At 33.5% G+C, this 20,898-nt stretch overlaps 1 protein-coding gene and 1 non-coding gene across 2 annotated transcripts in view; one reads left to right on the forward strand and one right to left on the reverse strand.

Moving 5' to 3' along the window:
• RSRC1 (arginine and serine rich coiled-coil 1) overlaps positions 1-20,898 on the forward strand; it is a 409,375-nt gene that overhangs the window by 96,242 nt on the left and 292,235 nt on the right. Inside the window, exon 5 of the mRNA XM_087870329.1 lies at positions 13,443-13,616. Within this exon, the coding sequence (XP_087726455.1) occupies positions 13,443-13,616 (174 nt within the window). The remainder of the gene's footprint in view (positions 1-13,442; positions 13,617-20,898) is intronic.
• Positions 4,137-4,209, reverse strand: TRNAR-CCU (transfer RNA arginine (anticodon CCU)). The gene has a single exon. It is a non-coding gene; the product is annotated as a tRNA-Arg (tRNA).

A 20,898-nucleotide genomic window follows, 5' to 3' on the forward strand; every position in this document is an offset into this window, starting at 1 on the left:
AGAAAGTGTGCTACGTTCATAGTTGATTTCCAAAAATAGAATGCCAAAATAAAAATTCATGTTTAATAATTTAAATATTTTCATTTTTCTTTTTAAAGAGAAAATTTGAAGTTTAGTAACTTTGATACCTAAGTGGGATGGTACATTATTTAGCTAAGTGAAGAAACATTAAGATTTTTACATTCTCTTAGTTGATAAGCAGGCACCCTCCTCCTAACTCTTCCCCCACATACAGACAGTGCAGGAATTTGCTTCAATTTTCTGTTTGACTTTGGAAAATTATCATTTTCTTTTATAAGTATTACTCAGTTAAGGACTTCTTAAAACATTTGCCTTCAAAAAAATAACATTTTTATAATATTTAAATATAGTGATAGATATAACCTACTAATGAAATTATTGGCTGGATAAACATTTTACGTTTTAAAATTACGTATTCTACTTATATATTTGAAGTGATGATTTTAGTGCTCATAAGAACTAACAAGTGTAATCTCATACTTATTTTGGGCATCCATGAAAAACTTTATGCAAAAGTCATACAGTTTAAAATACAATGCTGGTAGCTACCAGCTGCTAAAGAATTTCATTTACCAATTTTATTCTTTTACTCCTTTGTAATTTAAATGCCTTTATTTAAAAAGTTTAACTTAAGGATATTGTAAAGTATATAGTATTTTAAGATTAGATGGTATCCAGAGCATATAGTCCAATGAGTTAGTCCAATGTAATTGGAGGAATTATTAAATGACACTGACCTCATTTCCTTTAGAACAATGAAAATTAATAGTTTCACGTTTTATTAGGCTGATATTCCAGATGTAGTGTACATTTAATTAAGTGTAGTTTCCTTTTAGTTATGGTATGTGTATCTGTTTTTTGTCGCAAATTCTTTCTAGTTTTACAGTTTTCCACATGTTTTCTTTCACCATTTATGATTTTTTTCAAAGCAGAGCTATAAGGACTTAAATCACTTTAGCATGCAGCAAAACAGTTCCCATTCAAACAATAAACGCCATTTTAAAAAGCCTTTAGATCTTCTGTCACTTCATAAATATAAATGTATAAAAACGTTATGCAGTTGTAGTGCCCACCTGCTAATTAAATGCAGATTTTCTCAAACTTGCTTAAAATCTGTCTGTTTGTTTCAACTCTGTCTCTGTTCAGAATACATATGGCCCTTGTGAAACTAATTATGCTTATGGAACAGCTGTTAAATTTAGTGCAACTAATTTTATCCAATATTTTACATTTTAATTGATTACCTGTGAAGAAATTAGCAAATTAACACTTATTGTACAGTAACTGAATGGTCTTTTATGGTTACTTTCAGATTTAACAAGTGAACCAGGCAGTGATGGAATAAAGACATTTCTAAGATTTTTAGATAGGAAAGTTATTGGTGGACCTTGATTATCTGGTGTGAAAATTTAGGAAGACTGATGAGTGATGCCAAGCATCTGTGTGTTCTGTATCTTAAACATGAGAAGCAGATTGGAAAGTAATAGCTTTTTCTTAGAATTTCGGTAACATATGGGCTTATCTGGATCTAAGAAGTCTTTGAAGATCTTTGAACTTGACTAAATGACTTAACCTTTGGCATAGTGGGTGGGTTATATGCTTTTTTAGGGGGGAGGCACTGGCATTCCGCGTTTCTCTTTTGCTTTTTTCCCCCCCTCTTCCCCATTGTATCTTTTAATATCTTCTCTTAAAAATCGGGGGACTAGAGGTGATGATTGGGAATTTTTGAAGATTGACATGATGAGAATTCCAAGACACTTAGTTGATTGGATCTACCTGTAATAAGGTGGATTTAAGTCTTTTGGTAATATTTTGGAAATGAGTTTGGGTAGATATTTATTTTCTTATGGAGTTTATTTGAAAATGACACTGCAATCAGATCTTACTAACAGTGTTGTAGTTGAAAGGATGTGGAGAAACCTGGGTTCAGATTTCAGCTCCATTGCACATTGGCCTTGTGAACTCTGAAAAGTTGAGAGTTCAGTTTTCTCAGAGCAAAAACCAAACCAAACCAACTAACCAATGAAGAAAACAAACAAACAAACAAACAAAAAACCAAAAAAAATCCCAAACCCACAAAAAACCCAAAACCCCAAAACAAAAAAACCCCACCCACTTCCACCCAAAGCAAGAAAAAATCCCCCAAACACCAAAAGAAGAGGACGATAACAAGTATATGTTTAAATACTGTGGAGAATTAAAAGATAAAATAGATGAATACAGCCAGCATGCTTCTTAGCATGTAGAAGATACTTTGTAATAATAGGGGAAAATGTTATGTCCTATAACATTGCTAAATAAGAGATATAATAAGCAAGCATATTATTATGCATATTTTAGAGCATAAACTATCATGTAAATGAGAGATTGGTTTTGATTTTTATTTTCCAGCTTTGAATTCTGTTAAGTCTTTTGTAAAACTTAATGTCAGGTATAGGTCCAGATAAATGTATCTGGAATTTTGATAAGAAACATTTCAGTTGGGGCACTATAGATTGGGCATTACTGTGTCAGGAATAAACAAGCAACCCCTGTTCACAATCACTTGCTCTGCCACAACTAGATGCTTGATCCTCTGCCCCTGGTGAGGACAGTTGATCTTGGTTCTCCAGTTTAGAATAGTTGGCACCTTTGCTCATCCAGATAGATTTCTCTGAGGCAGATGTAGGGTCCATTACTGACCAAAGCTGAAGAGTATTAACCCACTGAATTCATCTTAGTTAAAATTCAGAATGTGTATGTTTTCTCCAAAGAAATAGCATTATTGTTGGTGGTTATATTTGAAATAGTCCTTTGGCGTAAGGTTTCAGGTACTTTCTGTCAGTAGGCTTATGTGAATTGGATTGAAAAACCATTGTGATTTGTATGGTGAGTTTTAAATAACAAACTTATAAATGAAGTTTCAAATAATTTTTTTAGCCTTTGATTGGAAAACTTTAAGCATCCACTGAAACAGGGAAGAGTATAATACACCCTCATGTACCCATGATCTGACTTCTTCAGATGGTATTTTGCCGATATCAAGGCTTGCTTTTAAGCTTCATTAGCATGGGTCCAGAATACCTCTTTACTGTATGGCTTATTTAGCTCCAGTATCAATACTTGACTCTGTACACTGTGCTTCATGTACAGTGTCTCCATTCTGGCTGGTGGAACACTATTTCTCCCCTCCATAGGCTATTCAGGATTCCTGTTGCTTTCCAGTGTATTTTCCCCTGGTCCCATGGAATTTCACCTCACATATTATAGATTAGAACTTGTGAGAAGATCTAGGGGAGCCCACTGCAGATTTCTGGATCCCTCTCTCTCTGTCCAACTTCCCTCTAAGGCCTTAGAAATTCTAGCCACCTTGGCCTCCTTGAAGGTCTGTCTCTATCTCCTTAAGACAGCAAGTCTTCAAAACTCTGTTTGGGTTCCCTCTCCTTGCTTTGTGGCTTGGAAACTTCCTCAAGGCAGTAAGCTGGGGGCAATCCTAGGGTTCCCTTATTTGTTTCCCTTTTCTTTGGGAATCACAGTTTTGTGCTACCTTATTGCTCAGTGTCTGAAATAGTTGTTTCATACTTTTTGCCTGCTTTTCTGCTAGTTTGTGGTGAGATGGCTATTCCCATAGCCTTTAACATCCCAGTATGTGAAAGGTCACTTAACTGTAATATTATTTTGTGATTACTCTATTTTTTTGTCATTTCCACCATTTATCAACTTTTAAACAAATCAACTATCTTTCTGGTTCATTAATTTTTGCTTTTATTTCTATTTATCTTGAGTGTAATTTTCTGTTATTTTTCCTAACTCTTTGAAATGGCTGCTTAGGTGATTTACTAGCTTTTATTATTTTCTGATATGTATTTTTAATGCTATAAATTTTCATCTTTACTGTGCTTTGGCTAGCCTACATATTTTTGATGTGCCATATTTTAGTTTTTATTCGGTTCAAATATTTAAAAACTATCCATTGTAATTTCATCTTTTCCATAGGTTATAGTGAAAAAATTATTTCCAAACATTTAGAGGCTTTTCTAGTTGTCTTGCTTTTTCTTGCATAATTTCACTGTAGTCAGAGAACATAATCTGAACTTTAATTTTTTTTAAAAAATTTATTTTTAAGTAATGTCTACAACCCAATGTGGGGCTTGAACTCACAACCCTGAGATCAGGAGTCACATGCTCTACCGACTGAGCCAGCCAGGTGCCCTGAGCACCTTTCATTTTTGAAATGTTTTGAGGTTAGCCTTATGGCACATCATAGGTTTATTTTAGGAAATATAACAGACACACATGTTAAGAATGAATATTACACAGTTTTGGGAGGCAGCCAAATAAGTGAATTTAACTACCATTTGTTCAAATCTTCTATATTTTACCTCCCCCCCCTTTTAACACCTGCTTATTTTATTAGTTACTGAGATAACTCACAGACAAATCCTGATTGTAGATTTGCAAGTTCAGAATTGTTTTGTATTCTTTTTGGAGTGACCTCATCATCATGAAATGTCTCTATCTCTACAAATATTTCTTACATTGAAGTCTATCGATATTGATATAATCTCATCGTTTTTCTTCTTTTAGTGCTTTCATGATATTTTCCCCATACTTTTACTTTCACATTTTGTTTTCTATTTAATGTGTTCATCTTGAAAGCTGTCTATAATTTGCTTTTTTCATTTTGACAGCCTTTTTCTTTCAATTGTGCTATTTAGTTTGTTTATTGATTACTGTGATTACTGTTATATTTGGATTTAAATCTCTCTTCTTTGTTTTCTATTTGTTCCAATCCATTTTCCTTTTTTCCCCTTCTTTCTTTCCTTCTTTGGTTTAATGTTATTGCATTTTCTTATCAGCTTGTTAGCTTACATTCTTTTAATTTACTTTGAGTGCTTAACCTGGAAATTGTGGCATGTCCTTGACTTATTAAAGTCTAACATAAATTAGTACTTTTATCACCTTTTTTCTATAGTTTTGATACTTGAAGGATAACTTGACTAGATATAACATTGTGAACATATTTTTCCCCCTTGAACTCCTCAAGGAAAATTAAAGCCATTCTTTTGCTATTTATCTTGCATTTGAGAAGACTGATGCCAGTGTGACTTTCTTTCGTTGTTAGTGACTTGATCAGAGTATTCTTTTTTCTTTATTGTGAATATGCAGTAACTTTATCAGGGTATATATCTCAAGAGTTGACTATGGTTAATCCATTTCTCCAGGTACACAGTAGACCCTTTCTACATATAGATTCTTTTAGTTCCAGTAGTGTTCTTGGAACTAAAAGTGAATGTTAGTTCTGTTACTTTTTTTTTTTCTTTTTCTGTAGCCTCAGTTAAGTTCAATGTTCATTGTCTACCTCTTCTATTACTTTTTCTGATTGTTTTTGCTACTTTTATTTTTTAGAAGTTTTCTTTTTCTTGAATCTTCAACACTGTATTTCTTATTCTACGCTATTTTAATTAATATTGGAAATAGTATGTTATAGTCTCCTCTGCTTTGTGGGCATTTTTGTGGGGCATATTTGATTCTAACGTTTTTTTTTTTAATATCCTTGACTCTTGGGGTGCGAGTCCACCATGCAGTCAGAAATCCATATATAATTGTGACCCATTTAACTACTAATATCCTACTGTTGATCAGAAGCCTCACTGATAACATAAACAATTGGTTAGCACATATTTTGTATGTTATATGTCATATACTGTATTCATATAATAAAGTAAGCTAGAGAAAAGAAAACGTTATTAAGAAAGTCATAAGGAAAATACATTTATGGTACTATACTGCATCAATTGAAAAAAATCTCCATGTAAGTGGACCCTCACAGTTCAAACCTTGTGTTGTTCAAGGCTTAACTGTAGTTATTTTGTATGGATGTTGATTCCTTTTGTTGTTGTTCATGATAATGTGCAGAAGTCCTGGATCAGCAGTAATAGGCAATTCTGTGAATGGACTGAAGGTTTTAGGTGACTTACAACATTTCTTGAATAGCACTGTACATTATTAATACAGTGAAATGGAGTTTCTCTAATAAATGGGGAACTTTATGGGTAAAGTTAAGTTTGTTTTCAGATCCTTCGATGACATCTTGTTTTACGGAGCCCTGAGCCACCAGTGGACACCACTTTCCTTTTCATAGTATATTTCTTTCTTAGAGTATACATCCTTTTAAAAAAAATTCCCCTTGTGGTTATGGTTTTAGTTGGATTTCAGTTGGGTGTGAAAGTAGATGTCCATGTTCAGAATGTCATCCTGACATGGAATCATGTTAATTTATTCAATGTATAATTTTAAAATTTAATTTTAAGTATAGTTTTACCTTATGGTAAATACAGTCTTTATTTATAGAACTCTCCTTAAGAGACTATTTGAAGTATTGTAGTTATTTTTTTTGAAAGATAAAATATTAGGATATTTGTTTTGATTACATGTGTTTAGAACTTATTAGCCAATTAAGAAACTTGACGTATTGGTTTTTGAGGGCAGTAATTCATTTTATCTAGGGATGTTATGGTGATTGTTCCTATTCTGTAGATATTGAAAGCATTTATCTGGTATAATAGGACATCTTGCTGTCCATTTATTGCTTATATATTGTGTGTTCTAGACTGCCACATTTTTTATCAAATGTTTCTTTGCTTTATAATATATCTCCATTTTGATTATGGTACTCTAGAGACTTCTAGAGTGATTTATCAGAAGGGTATTTATTTAAGGAATGATGGACAAATAACATCTTAAATTTTAGTGTAGTTTCTTTAACTTTTTTGTTTGTCTAGTCAGGGTAGGAAATCTCTTTACTGTGATCTGTTACTTTCTTCTTGATGGAGATCCTTCAAATATATAGTTAAAGTTACTTAATAAATAAATGGAATTGTTCATATGTCTAAGATATGCATTTTACTCAAAATTATATATAAGTAATTCTTGTGACAACTAAGAAGTCAGCAGCTGAATTCACTTTAAATCTTTGATTTTGTGGTCCTTTTAAACAGCCTTTAATAATGTTATTTTGCCTGCGTTTCAGACTTACTATCTTTTCCCCATGTATTCTCTCTTAAGTCATTTTTTGTTTCATGTAGCCTATAAGCAAAATTAAGAGACAGATAATATGAGAATTAAAATAACAAGGGAAAAGAGGGGAAAAGCCCAGTAGCTTATATTGCATACTGTGATATTTTAAACCTTGTTACTTTCTTTAAATTTGATATCATGGATGGCTTAACTTATAGATCTGCTGTTGCTATCAGAGTTCTTTGAGTGAGCCACATCGGCAACATTTATAGGAAAATGTTCCAAAACGTCATGGGTTGCATATGTTGATGTATGGTGAATAATGAGCAAGATGTTTTGGACAATGTTAGTCATAGGTTTTCTACAGTGGAATCTTTGTGTTAGGGAAAACCATGAGATGAGTTCAGAGGTAACTGTGTTTTTTATGAATTGGGTATATTGGGAAGAATAGAGATTGGAAAAGTAGGTGCTGTGGAAGGGTGGGCAGATAGTAATTGATACAAGGCCTCTAATTGTGGTTTCTAGCTTTGCTGTGACGGTGATCTAGTAATGCTACTTTCTGGTTTCTCTGTGACAGTGCCAATTTAGGCCTGTTGTCTTTATGTTACTGTGCCCTTCTTGACTCTCAAAAATATTCCTTTATTCTTCAAAAGCTTATATGATAGGTAATGTGATTTTCTTGTTAATAGCAAATCTGTGAAGATTATGTATTTGGCTGCTGTGGGTTTCCTGTGGAGAAGGCATAGATTGTTGACCAAGGTTATTATTTCTTACCTTCCTTTTTTAAAAGAAATATATTGAGACTTGAGTAACCCTTATGCCAGCATTAAGATTTTAAAGGTCTATCAAAATCAAAATGCTGTTCTTTACTGGATTGGCTATAGAAAGCGGGGAAACATACTTAATATGCTTCCGATTCAGATTTTACTCATTCATTCAGATTAGTACATTCCTCAGTTAGTCTTTCTTGGTGCTGTTTGCTCCCAAATCACTTGTCTGCTATCTCACAATTCAGTTAGGTAACCCTGAAAGGTAGTTATTATCCTCCTTTTGTAGATAAGGAAAAAGATGCCCAGAGAGGAAATAACTTCTTTGAGGACACCACTATATAAGGAATCCTTTATTTTTTTTAACTTAATACTTGTATACCTTTACGTATATTAATAGCAGATACATCTGTTTTTTAAGATACAATGAAGAAACATGATTTCACCAAAATCCAGCTCATTTATAATCCACAAATGGTTGCACATTTTTGTCAGTGATTTTTTGACAAAAGGGCAAACCACTAAGAAATGAGCTTACATTAAAGATTCATTAAAAAAGGGAAGCTTATTTTTGTTGTTAGAGTTTAAACTAATGTTAACTCGTCTTTCGTACTCTGCATTTTCACTAGTTAAATGAAAACTAATTGCAAGAATCATATTTTGGTCCTGAACAATGTAGAACCAAATTAAAATAATATACTTTATGTGTATATGCATAAGATATATATGTATAGTGGCTGAGGCTATCACAAAAAAGGCCCCCCTCCATTTTTGTTGTTATTACTTTCTTTTAATAGCAAACTTTAAATTTTATGTGAGTGTTCAAAAATTTTAGAATAATCTGTTAAAATTTCTATATATTCACATATAATAGAAGATTTAATTAGAAATGAATAAACTAACATTTGTGGGGGAAATAAAATGTCAGGATAATTTAAAAATTGATGTGGAAAGAAGTCCTGTGTCAAAATTAAGAGAGGAAGTAATCAAACTTAAAGAGAAAATGATAGAAATTTCATTTTTATAAATTAGGATAATAAACCCATGTTGACATTGTAGCAAGCATTGTAACTTCTGAAAATCACATATTAAAAAACGTGTGTGACCTTATCTTATAATATCACTCTTTATTTACTGAGTAAACCAGTTAGGGATGAAAGAGGATAGACATTTCTATCATTGGAACCCACGTAATTCTTTTCAAGATCTACATATGTCCTAAATACCCAGGTCTAATTTATGCATCTTCCTATCATCCTTTAGGGGAGCAATTTGTGTTTGCTCATTTCTGTTTTGCTTGGTTAGTCTAGCTAGGGATTTACCAAATATGTAAGTATTTTCAGAGAACCAGATTTTGGCTTTTTTTCATTATTGCTTTCTATTCCATTGATTTTTGTTCTTTAATGTTTCTTTCCTTCAGTGTACTTTGGGTTTACTTTTTGCTCTTCTTTTTCTAGCATCTTAAGATGAAACCTTAGGTATTTGATTTTAGACCTTTATTCTTTTTATAAACGTTTAAGGCTATAAGATTACCTCCGAACATTGCTTTTAGCTCATCTTACAAATTTTCCTATGTTGTATTTTCACTATCATTCAGTTCAAAATATTTTCTAATTTTTCTTGTGATTTCTAATGAATTATTTAGAAGAGTATTTCATTTCTATGTATTTTTTTATAGATATTTTATTGTTATTAAACTCTAATTCTGTTGTGGTCAGATAAACATTTTGTATGATTTTTTACTTATGAATTGATCCTTTGATCATGATGAAGTATTTATTTATTTATTTATTTATTTATTTATTTATTTATGGTGATACTTTTAGTTCTCAAGTCTAATTTATCTGATATTAATATAGTCATTACACCCTTCCTGTGCTGTTTGCATGATATATCTATTTTTATTTTTTTTTTTATTTTTTATTTTTTTATTTTTTTTTTTTTTAAGATTTATTTATTTATTTGACAGAGATAGAGACAGCCAGCGAGAGAGGGAACACAAGCAGGGGGAGTGGGAGAGGAAGAAGCAGGCTCCCAGCAGAGGAGCCCGATGTGGGACTCGATCCCATCACGCCGGGATCACGCCCTGAGCCGAAGGCAGACGCTTAACCGCTGTGCCACCCAGGCGCCCCTGCATGATATATCTATTTTTAGTCATTTACTTTAAACCTGTGTCTGTATATTTAAAGTAAATATTTTGTAGGTAGCATTAGTTGTGTGTTGCCTTTTGATTCATTTGGACAAGCTTTTTTGGGCAGGGGGAGAGTACAGGGGTAGAAGGGCAGATGGAGAGAGAGAGAGAATCTTAAGTAGGCTGCACTCCCAGCGCAGAGTCCAACTCGGGGCTCATCTCACGAACCTGAGATCATGTCCTGAGCCGAAATCAAGAGTCAGACACTTAACCAACTAAGCCACCCAGGCACCCCAGGACAAGCTCTTTTTAATTAAAGTATTGATTGTATTAATATTTAAGATATTTTTTGATATATTTGGATTTAAGTGTACCATCTGCTATATATCTATTTTATGATTTTATATGTATATTTTGATGTATTTTATTTTATGTATTTATATACATATAAATATTTTATATAATATTTTATTTTATTTAAAATTTTTATGTTTGTCCCTCTGAGTTTTCTTTGTACTTCTTTTGGATTAATGAATATTTTTAAGAATTCTTGTTTAGTTCATCCTTTGGCTTTTTAGCTATACATATTTTCATTTCTTTTCTTCTGGTTTTTCTTTAAGTGGCTGCTCTAAGGATTACATATACACCCTTACCATTTCAGTGTACTTAGAGTTATTATTTCACCATTCATGTGAAATGTAGAAACCTTATAATTGTGTAGGTCTCCATTTACGTGCCACGTAGATTATTTTATACATATTATATGTATTATATCTACCTTCATTATAAACTCTACAGTGAAACATTGCAATTTTTACTGTAAGCGCGTGCGCGCACACACACACACACACACACGTACTTTATTATTCTTATTTATTTATTTTTAAAGTAGACTCAGTGCCTGATATGGAGCCCAGTGCAGGGCTTGAACTCATGACCCTGAGATCAAGACCTGACCTGAGATTGAGAGTCACACACTTAATGACTGAGCCACCCAGGTACCCAAGCACATATATTTATTTTAAGTAAATTAAGGGAAGTAGTTTTTTTTTTTTTTTTAAGATTTTATTTATTTGACAGAGACACAGCGAGAGAGGGAGCACAAGCAGAGAAAGTGGGAGAGGGAGAAGCAGGTTTCCTGCAGAGAGCCCGATGCAGGGCTCTATCCCAGGACCCTGGGATCATGACCTGAGCCAAAGGCAGACGCTTAATGACTAAGCCACCCAGGAGCCCCAGGAAGTAGTTTTTTTATATTTCCCTATATATTGACCATTTCCAGTGGTCTTTATTCTTTCCTAAAGATCCCAGGTTTTCATCTGTCATCATTCTCTTCAGCCTGAAGAACTTACTTTAGAACTTAATGTAATACAGATTTACTATTGATGATTATGGTTTATTCTTTCCTTCATCTTAAAAATGTCTTTATTTTACTTTCATTTTTTGAGGGATATTTTGCTAAATATAAAGTTCTGGGCTGATTGGTTTTTTGTATCACCATGTTAAGAACTTTGTTCTCCTGTCTTCTGATCTCCACTGTATCTAATGAGAAGCCAGCAGTAATGGATATCATTGCTCTCCTTCCTGATTGTAATGTGTCAGTTTTTTCTGAATACTTTCAAGATTTCTCTTTACTTTTAGTTTTCATCGATAGTCATGGTTCTTCATATTTATCTTGGCATTCACTAAACTTCTCTGATCTGAAAATATGTCTTTCACTAAATTTGGGGAAATTTTGGCCACCACAAAAAGATTGTTTTCTATCTTATGTTCTCTACTTCTGGGTTTAAATAAACTTGTTAGAGATTTGGATATTATCACAGAGATCCTAGAGGATCTGTTTTTATTATTGACAGTCTTTTTTTCTTCTTAATTCTTCGGATTGGGTAATCTTGATTGATTTATTTTCAAGTATACAGATTCTTACCTCTGTTGTTATTAATCTCATTAGTGATTAGTAGATTTTAATCTCATTCAGCGTAATTTAAATTTCAGATACTGTATTTTTTAGTTATAGAATTTCTATTTTTTTCATTTTCTATTTTTTCTGCTGAGATTTCTTTGTATTTATTACAAGCATAGTTATACTTTTTAAAAATCCTTGTGCTAATTCTAAGATTTGGCTTATCTCAGGGTTAATCTCCATTGTATTATCTTAATTTTGGATTTTATCCTGGAAATGGTGAATGTCATATTTTTGAATATGCTGGGGTCTGTTATATTCCTCTGAAGAGTGTTGATTTTGTTTGCTTACTTGTTTGTTTTAGCAGGAAATTAAGTTAGTTGAATTAAAATTGTAAAAGTCCTGTCTCTTCAGGGACCTTTGTTGTTTTCAGTTCTTTTATCCTTAGCTACCTGTGGAGTTTTCCCCTCCTATGCATAGTGTAGGGTTCAGCCCAGGATTTGAATAGTGTTTACATCTAGAATTTTTGGCTTCCTTTTCTCACTCATTTTCAGGATTCTCCTTTCATTTTCCTTTTGCAGTGGTTGCTCTGTTGTTTCTTCTGTTTTTTTTAGTACAAAAATCCTGAAGTTTTCTGCTGGAGTTTTAGCTGCCCTGCATGGCACAGACTTAGCCTTGCCTTCAGAAAAGAAGCTGATATAGAATGGGAAACTTTGTTATTGATCTGTTCTTTTCAAAAGTGTTGGCCGCCTACAGAATCTGCCTTCCTTTGATCACTATCCAATAATGCCTTTAGGTAGTTGTTTTTTTTATAATATCTATAAGATAACCAGTGTGATAGAGGCTTTCTTTCAGTACTGTAAGCAGGATTTGAAATCTTTAGTTTTTAAAAAAACCATAGTATATCCTACCTCTTACTGTTATTTAATACAAAGAATAGCGGGATTAGGGTAGAGGAGGGGAATAGTTTAATTGTAACAATTAGACGTAAGAAAAGAAGTTGAATAGATATGGAAGCCGAGATTGTAGAGATAGGGAAGACACTATTTTTGGAAATTACCTTAGATACATTTAGATTTGTTATATTATTTGAGGAGACTTGAGTAGTCAGTATGCAATTTGAACCTTTAAGGCTTACACTTGAGACATTTTTTCACTAAACCTTAATTTCCTCTGAAGTTGACAACATATATTTCCCTCATATCATTTTAATTGAGTATATTTATTCATAAAGAATCCTATACAGATGCTTATTTCACATAGTTAGTTACTAAATCCATAACTAAAAACTAAATCCTTTTAGATCATTTTTAAGAATATTTGCATTTCAAGGGGCGCCTGGGTGGCTCAGTCGTTAAGCGTCTGCCTTCAGCTCAGTGCACGATCCCAGGGTCCTGGGATCAAGCCCCACATCAGGCTCATCCACTGGGAGCCTGCTTCTTCCTCTCCCACTCCCCCTGCTTGTGTTCCCTCTCTCGCTGGCTGTCTCTCTCTCTGTCAAATAAATAAATAAAATCTTAAAAAAAAAAAAAGAAAGGAGTGTATTTAAAAAAAAAAAAGAATATTTGCATTTCATAATACAAAATATACACTAAATGAATGTAATAAAATCTACTTACTATAGGTCCAGGTCAAGACCTCGTCCACGTTCCCATAGTCGAAGCAGTGAAAGGTCCAGTCACCGAAGAACCCGAAGTCGATCTCGGGATAGAGAACGACGTAAAGGCAGAGACAAGGAGAAAAGAGAAAAGGAGAAAGATAAATGCAAGGACAAGGAATTACACAGCATCAAACGTGGGTAAGTTGAAACAAATCTTAAGTAGTGATGACTCAGTGATTCCATGGCAATATTCAAACTAAATTTTCATTCTCTGAGATTTTTTTCTTAGGTGGACACAAGAGGAAAATATGTTAGATAAAGAAGAAAGGATAAGTCAAAGTGGTTATCTCAGATTTTTACTATGCTTCCTTTATATTCCCGTTTTCATTTAAGACTTATATACCGAACTTTAGAAACACAAAATAAATGGCACTATCAAAGCTTAGTATGTCAATAAAGAAAATTTACATAATTCTTTAGGAAAGTACTACATTCAATTTCCTTATGAATATGATTTTAAAATTTAAAGACTAGTTCATGATTAAAAATGTCTGTTAATTTATTATAAAGCTGTTAGGAGAAAAGTATAAAGGTGAAATGAAGGGAGGGAACCATGTGATTTCCTATTGGTTAGGCCTCTTTCTTTTTTTTTATTTTTTTTAATTATTTTTTTTATTTTTTATTATGTTAGTCACCATACAGTACATCGCCGGTTTCCGATGTAAGGCTCGATGATTCATTAGTTGTGTATAACACCCAGTGCACCAGGCAATACGTGCCTTCCTCACCACCCATCACCAGCCTATCCCATTCCCCCACCCCCCTCCCCTCTGAGGCCCTCAGTTTGTTCCTCATAGTCCATAGTCTCTCATGTTTCATTCCCCCTTCTGATTACCCCCCCTTTCTTTATCCCTTTCTTCCCCTACCGATCATCCTAGTTCTTATGTTCCATAGATCAGAGAAATCATATGATAGTTGTCTTTCTCTGCTTGACTTATTTCACTTAGCATTATCTCCTCCAGTGCCGTCCATGTTGTAGCAAATGTTGAGAACTCGTTCTTTCTGATAGCTGAGTAATATTCCATTGTATATATGGACCACAACTTCTTAATCCAGTCATCTGTTGAAGGGCATCTCGGCTCCTTCCACGATTTAGCTATTGTGGACATTGCTGCTATGAACATTGGGGTGCATATGGCCCTTCTCTTTACTACATCTGTATCTTTGGGGTAAACACCCAGTAGTGCAATGGCTGGATCATAGGGTAGCTCAATTTTTAACTTTTTAAGGGACCTCCACACTGTTTTCCAGAGTGGCTGTACCAACTTGCATTCCCACCAACAATGTAGGAGGGATCCCCTTTCTCCACATCCTCTCCAACAATTGTTGTTTCTTGGTTAGGCCTCTTTCTATATGGAATAAGACTTGGCCACTGGTAAGGGGTGTGTGTGTGAGACCCAGGATTTATTTTTTCTGGAATTGGTATTATTGAAACAATTAGTCTAACTTTGTCCAGTTGGAGGTTGAAATCCATTCATAACTCTTTGTTAAATTAGAAAATGTTAAAATGAAACAAAGTCTTGGTTTGTAGTTTGAATTATAGCTTCTTGTTTGTTTTACCCAAAATTGGCATTGGGCTCTTTTATTATATGAAGTAAAACATCTTGGAATTTATCCCCCTTTGTGAGTCTTTCAATACCCCATGTATACCCACTGTAATACTTCAGTACAAAAGTGTTTTTCTGTAATGTATCAGTTCTCAGTGTTAAGTCAGGGAGCTTGTCAGGATCTTAAATATAGTTCCTTGAGATCTTGATTCTATGAAGAATTAAATTTATTAAAGGATATGGAACTCATCCATCTCTCATTCCATTCTTTTTCACAATTGTCTGTGTGTTTATTTTTTATTTCCAGATTTACAGTGATATTATATGAACAGATTCTTTGAAATGATAAATTTCTGGTGGATTTTAGAAGAGGATAATATTATTATATGACTTTCTTTTTCCTGTTCAACTCACAACTTTTAATGCACAGAGAGCAGTTGTGGTCTGCAAAATTCTGAGTTCTGTTTTTTTCTAGTTTTAAGAATTGTTGAATGTTATGGGAGAGGAGACGGGGTTGGCTATCTGGCCATAAGGATAGGGAGGCTGAGTTAGCTAGAGTGGTAGAGTGAAATTAATATCAGAGAGGATATGAGAGAAATCTATTGAGAGAGGAGAAAGTCAGGAGGATGATAGATTTGAGGAGAGGATAGAGAGTAGTTTTTTGAGACTGGAAAATATGGACCAAGAGGATGAATAAATTACGTCAGTCAAGGAACTCCCTTGCTTCTTGTTCTTTTTTTGTTCTCTTTTTCTTTTGGTTTACTCTTTAGATGTTACATGCCTATGGAAAGAGTGACTATGCTTTCTGGTAGTCATTAAATTTTTGCTTTCCACCTAACCAGAATAGTTACACAGTTGTATAAAATTAATATTACATAAAGCATTATTTTGGAGATTTTAAAGTTAAGAAAAAAGAGTGCATGGATAAAAAAGGGAGGTTGGGTGGTTTCAGGGAAGAGTCTCATATGATGACATCAGTCTTGAAAGTTTGGGCCAGCTTTACAGGTTAAACTCAGTGGCGATTATGTTTGAGGGACTGAATTCTGGATGACAGATTTACAAGGTAATAATGTTGTATTCATCACTATTTTTTAAATGTCAACAAAGGGGATGAACAAAGTCAAAACAAGAGGTGTCAGTTGAAGGGCTCAGGGAACCAATGTCAAAAAGCTGTTGAGTAGCTTGATTCAGTAATTTCCATGGTTTTAATGGACCATAGTATAATGTGCTGTTATATCTGGATAGTGTCTCTTCTGGTTAGTGCCGAGGACATCCAGATTCTTATCTTTTGGTATGATCTAAAATCAGGAATTTTTTGGGGGGGTCAGTGTACACATTTAATGATAATATTTATATATGTACAGATATACCCTGCTTTGCTTCAGAAATAATTTTTTTTTAAAGCTTATGTGTTTATTTCTTAGACATGATTTCTTAAGCCATTCAGGGCAGAGAATATATCTTATACTCTTTTGTATCACTTAGAGTACCTAATGTACATTTTAGTTGTTGATAAATATTGATTGGTTATTGATCAGATACATTCATTCATTCATTTGCTCACTTGTTTGGTCAGCAATATTTAAAAGCCTTCTATTTGTGAAGTACTATTTTGGTAATAGTGTGGTAATAGTAAGTCAGTCCTACTTGGAGAGTTTATGCAGATGGCAAAATAAACATAGATAGAGGGGAAGATTGTAAGTAATTACAGTGAAATCAGATGAATGTTTCACTAGGAAGCTATGGAAACAGTGTATGAGTTAGAATGCTTTTGGCCATAAGTAACAAAACCTAAACCATAGTAGCTTAAACCAGGGACAGCAGACTTCTTTGTAAAGGGCTGCATAGCAAATAATTTAGGCTTTTTAGACCATATGTCTCTGTTGCAACTACTGAACTATGTCCTTTTAACACCAAGGCAGCCATAGATAATGTAAATGAATAATATGGCTATATGGCAGTAAAACTTTATTTACAAAAATGAGCAATTGGCAGATTTGGCCCACAGGTTGTAGTTTGTCAGCTTCTGGCTTACACCTTGAGCACCTTTTTTTTTTTTTTTTTTTTAAGATTTATTTATTTATTTTAGAGAGAGAGCGGGAAGGACGGGCAAAGGGGGAGGGAGAGAGAAACTCCACTCAGCACGGAGCCCGACGCCGGGCTTGATCTCATGACCCTACAATCATGGCCTGAGCCAAAGCCAAGGGTTGGAGGCTTAACTCACTGTGCCATCCAGTGCCACCATGAGCACATTTATTGCTAATAAAACAAAGAGTTTAGAGGTAAGCAGATCTGGGTACTTTTTTACCCTTCCAACAGGCCAGTCTTAGCATGTTGGCTTTCATCCTCAGTCTTGACACATGGTGGTTGCAAGATATTTCCATGAGCATTAAGCTGTTTGGTCCAGACTAGTCAACATGTCAGGGAAGGTTTCAGAAGAAGTGGTCTTTATACATTGAAGGGAGAGGTGAGAAAGAATGTTATGTGCAAAATGAACTTCATGTGGAAAAACCTGGAGACGAGCAAGGGGGGTATGGCATATATGAGGAACTAAAGTCTAATGAGGCTTGATTTAGAGTTGAAGAGGAATAATGGTGAGAAATGAGTATTGGAGTACTTTATAAGTTAAGATTGGAGTTAATTCTAAAGGCAGTGAGAAGCTGATGAAGTTCCAAGTAGGGTAGTGATAAGATCAGGTCTATATGAGGTATGAACAAAATGTTTTGTTTACCGTGGACATAATAATAAGTGTTTAACGTTTTTAGTGTATTTTCTAAGTGTCAGGAATTTTGCTAAGCAGTTGACATGCATTATCTTATTTAGTTTTCGTAATAACCTCATGGAATAGGAACTTCTATTATCCTTCAAATAGATGAAAACTAGTAATCACAGAGCTAGTAAGTGGTAGAGTTAGGCTTCTGATTCATATTTACTAACAAGAGCATCTGGACTCTTAACAGTACATTGTCCTCATTCCTGTAGTAATCCATAATCATTGATGATGAGACATAATGTTTGAGATCAGTGATATGCTGTTGCTTAAACTTCCCTAGAAAATACCTAAAGAGAACTGAATTTCTGTGCCTTATTTTTCTTTGATCAGGCCAGAAATCTGTGATTAGTAAAAGATTTATTTTTTCTTTTCTCCCTCTCTCTTTCTCACACATTTTCCTACAACAGCATTTCTTATGTTTATTTAGAATTATATTTAATAAGAATGACAAAATTTCTAGCCCTTACTTAAATTTATCTCTATGATCATTTTGTTAGCTGTCTCTTGCCAAATATTTTCACGCCCCCACCCCCACTGAAAAAAAGTGGGTGGAGAAAAAGGAAAAAAATTCACAAGCCATATAATTAGACTTATATATTAGTTCATTGTGGTTGAGCAACCCAATAACAAATATTTTAGCTTATGTTATGCTAAATAACCTAGCTGCTTTCCCACATAAGATAACAACTCATGTGTTTCTGCCTCTATATTTATAACAATGTTTGTTCTTATCAATCTAGTTTGAAAATGTCAATATTATATGAAAATTGATAGAATATAAAGCATATATTTAAAAGTACAAAGTAAGAAGAGTAAGAACAATAATGGTAAAGGAATATTTTATAAATTGGGAAAATAAAAGCGGGAGAGAAAGGAATGTGCAAGAAAAAATTAATGAGCCTAATAATAAGAAAGTTTTTTTTATTAAACTTTTGAGGAAAAAGATACCAAATTAGATAATTCTGAAAAATCTTATAAATACAGCAGCTAATTAAACGTAGTTCTTGGAATTCCTAGAACATTTGAATGATTATATCTTATAGTGTTGTAAATTGATCTTTTCATTTTATTAAGCTACTGAATAAGGAAGGCCCAATAAAAGCAGGGAAGGTATTAGGAGTTTGTAGGGACTAAAAGATGTCTTTCCTTATAACACTATATGAAGGATTAATTTAAGAAAGACACAAACTGAGCCTTGTCTTAGATTTTTTGAAGACGGTTTAATGATGTTAATTTTAATGTTTTACATTTATAAAATTTGGTTTTTAAGATTATTTTATCTTTAAACATTGATACAGATTTTTCTTGTTTTTATTAGCTTCCCCCACCCGAACATTGATACAGATTTTTCTTGTTTTTATTAGCTTCCCCCACCCGATTTTTAAAATTTAAAATATTTATCATATCATTAGATATTTGTATTTATTTACTGGAAGTATGTTTTTAAAATACGAAAACAAATTTTCTTAACAGTAGTTATGTTGAAGTTGGACACAACATTATTTTGTTAAGCATACTTATACTCAGAGCCAAAAATCAGAAATATGAAACTTGTCATGACATCTCATAATTACAGTTTGGTTTGATGATTATGAACATTATACAACCCATCTGAGTCTTCTGTATATTCATATTGTGCCTTCTTCAGCAACATTTGATCAAACTCCATCAAGTATAGTTGGCTATTATAAAACATCTTTTATAGACTTCTTTGAAGAATCGATTGTGAGGGGCGCCTTGGTGGCTCAGTTGGTTAAGCGTCTGCCTTCCGCTCAGGTCTGATTCCGGGATCCTGGGATCGAGCCCTGCATCGGGCTCCCTGCTCAGTGGGGGAGTTTGCTTCTCCCTCTGCCCCTCACCCTGCTCATGCTTCCTCTCTCAAATAAATAAATAAAAATCTTAAAAAGAAAAAAAAAAGAAAAATTGGTTGTGAAGAAATATGTCAATACCACCAGTGACATTCTGCTCTTTATTTTAAATCATACTGCCATCCTTAAGAGTAGAATTTGGATGGTTTTGCTTAAAATCTATTTTCCATCAGGATTTAAATTACCAGCCAGGAAAATTTGGTTTAAAGCAGTTATTGCCTATTAAATACTTTCTTAATTTAAGTAACTTTGGGATTCATCAGGAATCTAATTTGGTATTCCTGAACGCATTCTCCTTTAAATGTGGTATTATGAAAGGCTTTCAGTTATTATTCCCTTATTGACTTTTCATTAGATGGATGTTGTTTTCAGAAATGTGCCAATCAGGATTTCTAGAATATTTTGCTTGAACACTTGAGTTTATACTTTTCTTCTTTTCTTTCTTTATATAACTTTTTAAACCTTTGTGCTCTTAGAGAGAGGTAAGTATTTCCCACTGGACATAGAAATTCATATATGGACAACTGAAGCAGTTCTTTTTGGTGGGTAATGGAAAGGGAATATGTTTAAATAGAATTTCTGATGCTGAAGTGTGACTCCCACTACATCAGTTGTCTTTAAATCTTTCTGAAAATACATTAGAAGCTACTGGGACAGGATTGAAATTGGGCTTCATAGCCTGTATGTTACCTATTTATAAAATCTTTCATTAAAAAGTTTACTGTGCAGTGTAATTAGAAGTTATATTACTTGTATCAAAACTATTTCAGATATGTCTTTATAGACTAAAAGCTCAGAAGGCTTATCAACAGAAGCAGCGTATACTTTTTGGTCATAGGAATTACTACCTTTGAAAATGTAGTATTCTGAAATACAAACACACACACACACACACACACACACACACACATTTAAAAGTGTGCTATGGTATTTAGATTCTGGGAAAGAAAATTTCTGCTCATTTTAAATCATTTAAAATTTTTTTTTCCTTACAGAACAAGTTATTCTCTTTGAGCCTTAATTTATTCTTCTGTAAAATGAGGATAATGATACTTAAGAAAACTAGAAGTACTACAAGCAGTGTGTATAAGAAATATAGTACCATGTAGTAATCACACTTTATAGATACATGTTGATTAAGGCTTTGACCTGGCAATGTTCCAGAGTCTTCAGTTGTAGAGTTTCATGCACTAAGTTTCTGTTGATGAGATTTTTCCTACCTAGTGCTTGGC

Source organism: Ursus americanus, chromosome 20, assembly GCF_024610735.1.
Source record: "Ursus americanus isolate L20-20 chromosome 20, mUrsAme1.1.p, whole genome shotgun sequence".
NCBI classification, from domain to species: domain Eukaryota; kingdom Metazoa; phylum Chordata; class Mammalia; order Carnivora; family Ursidae; genus Ursus; species Ursus americanus.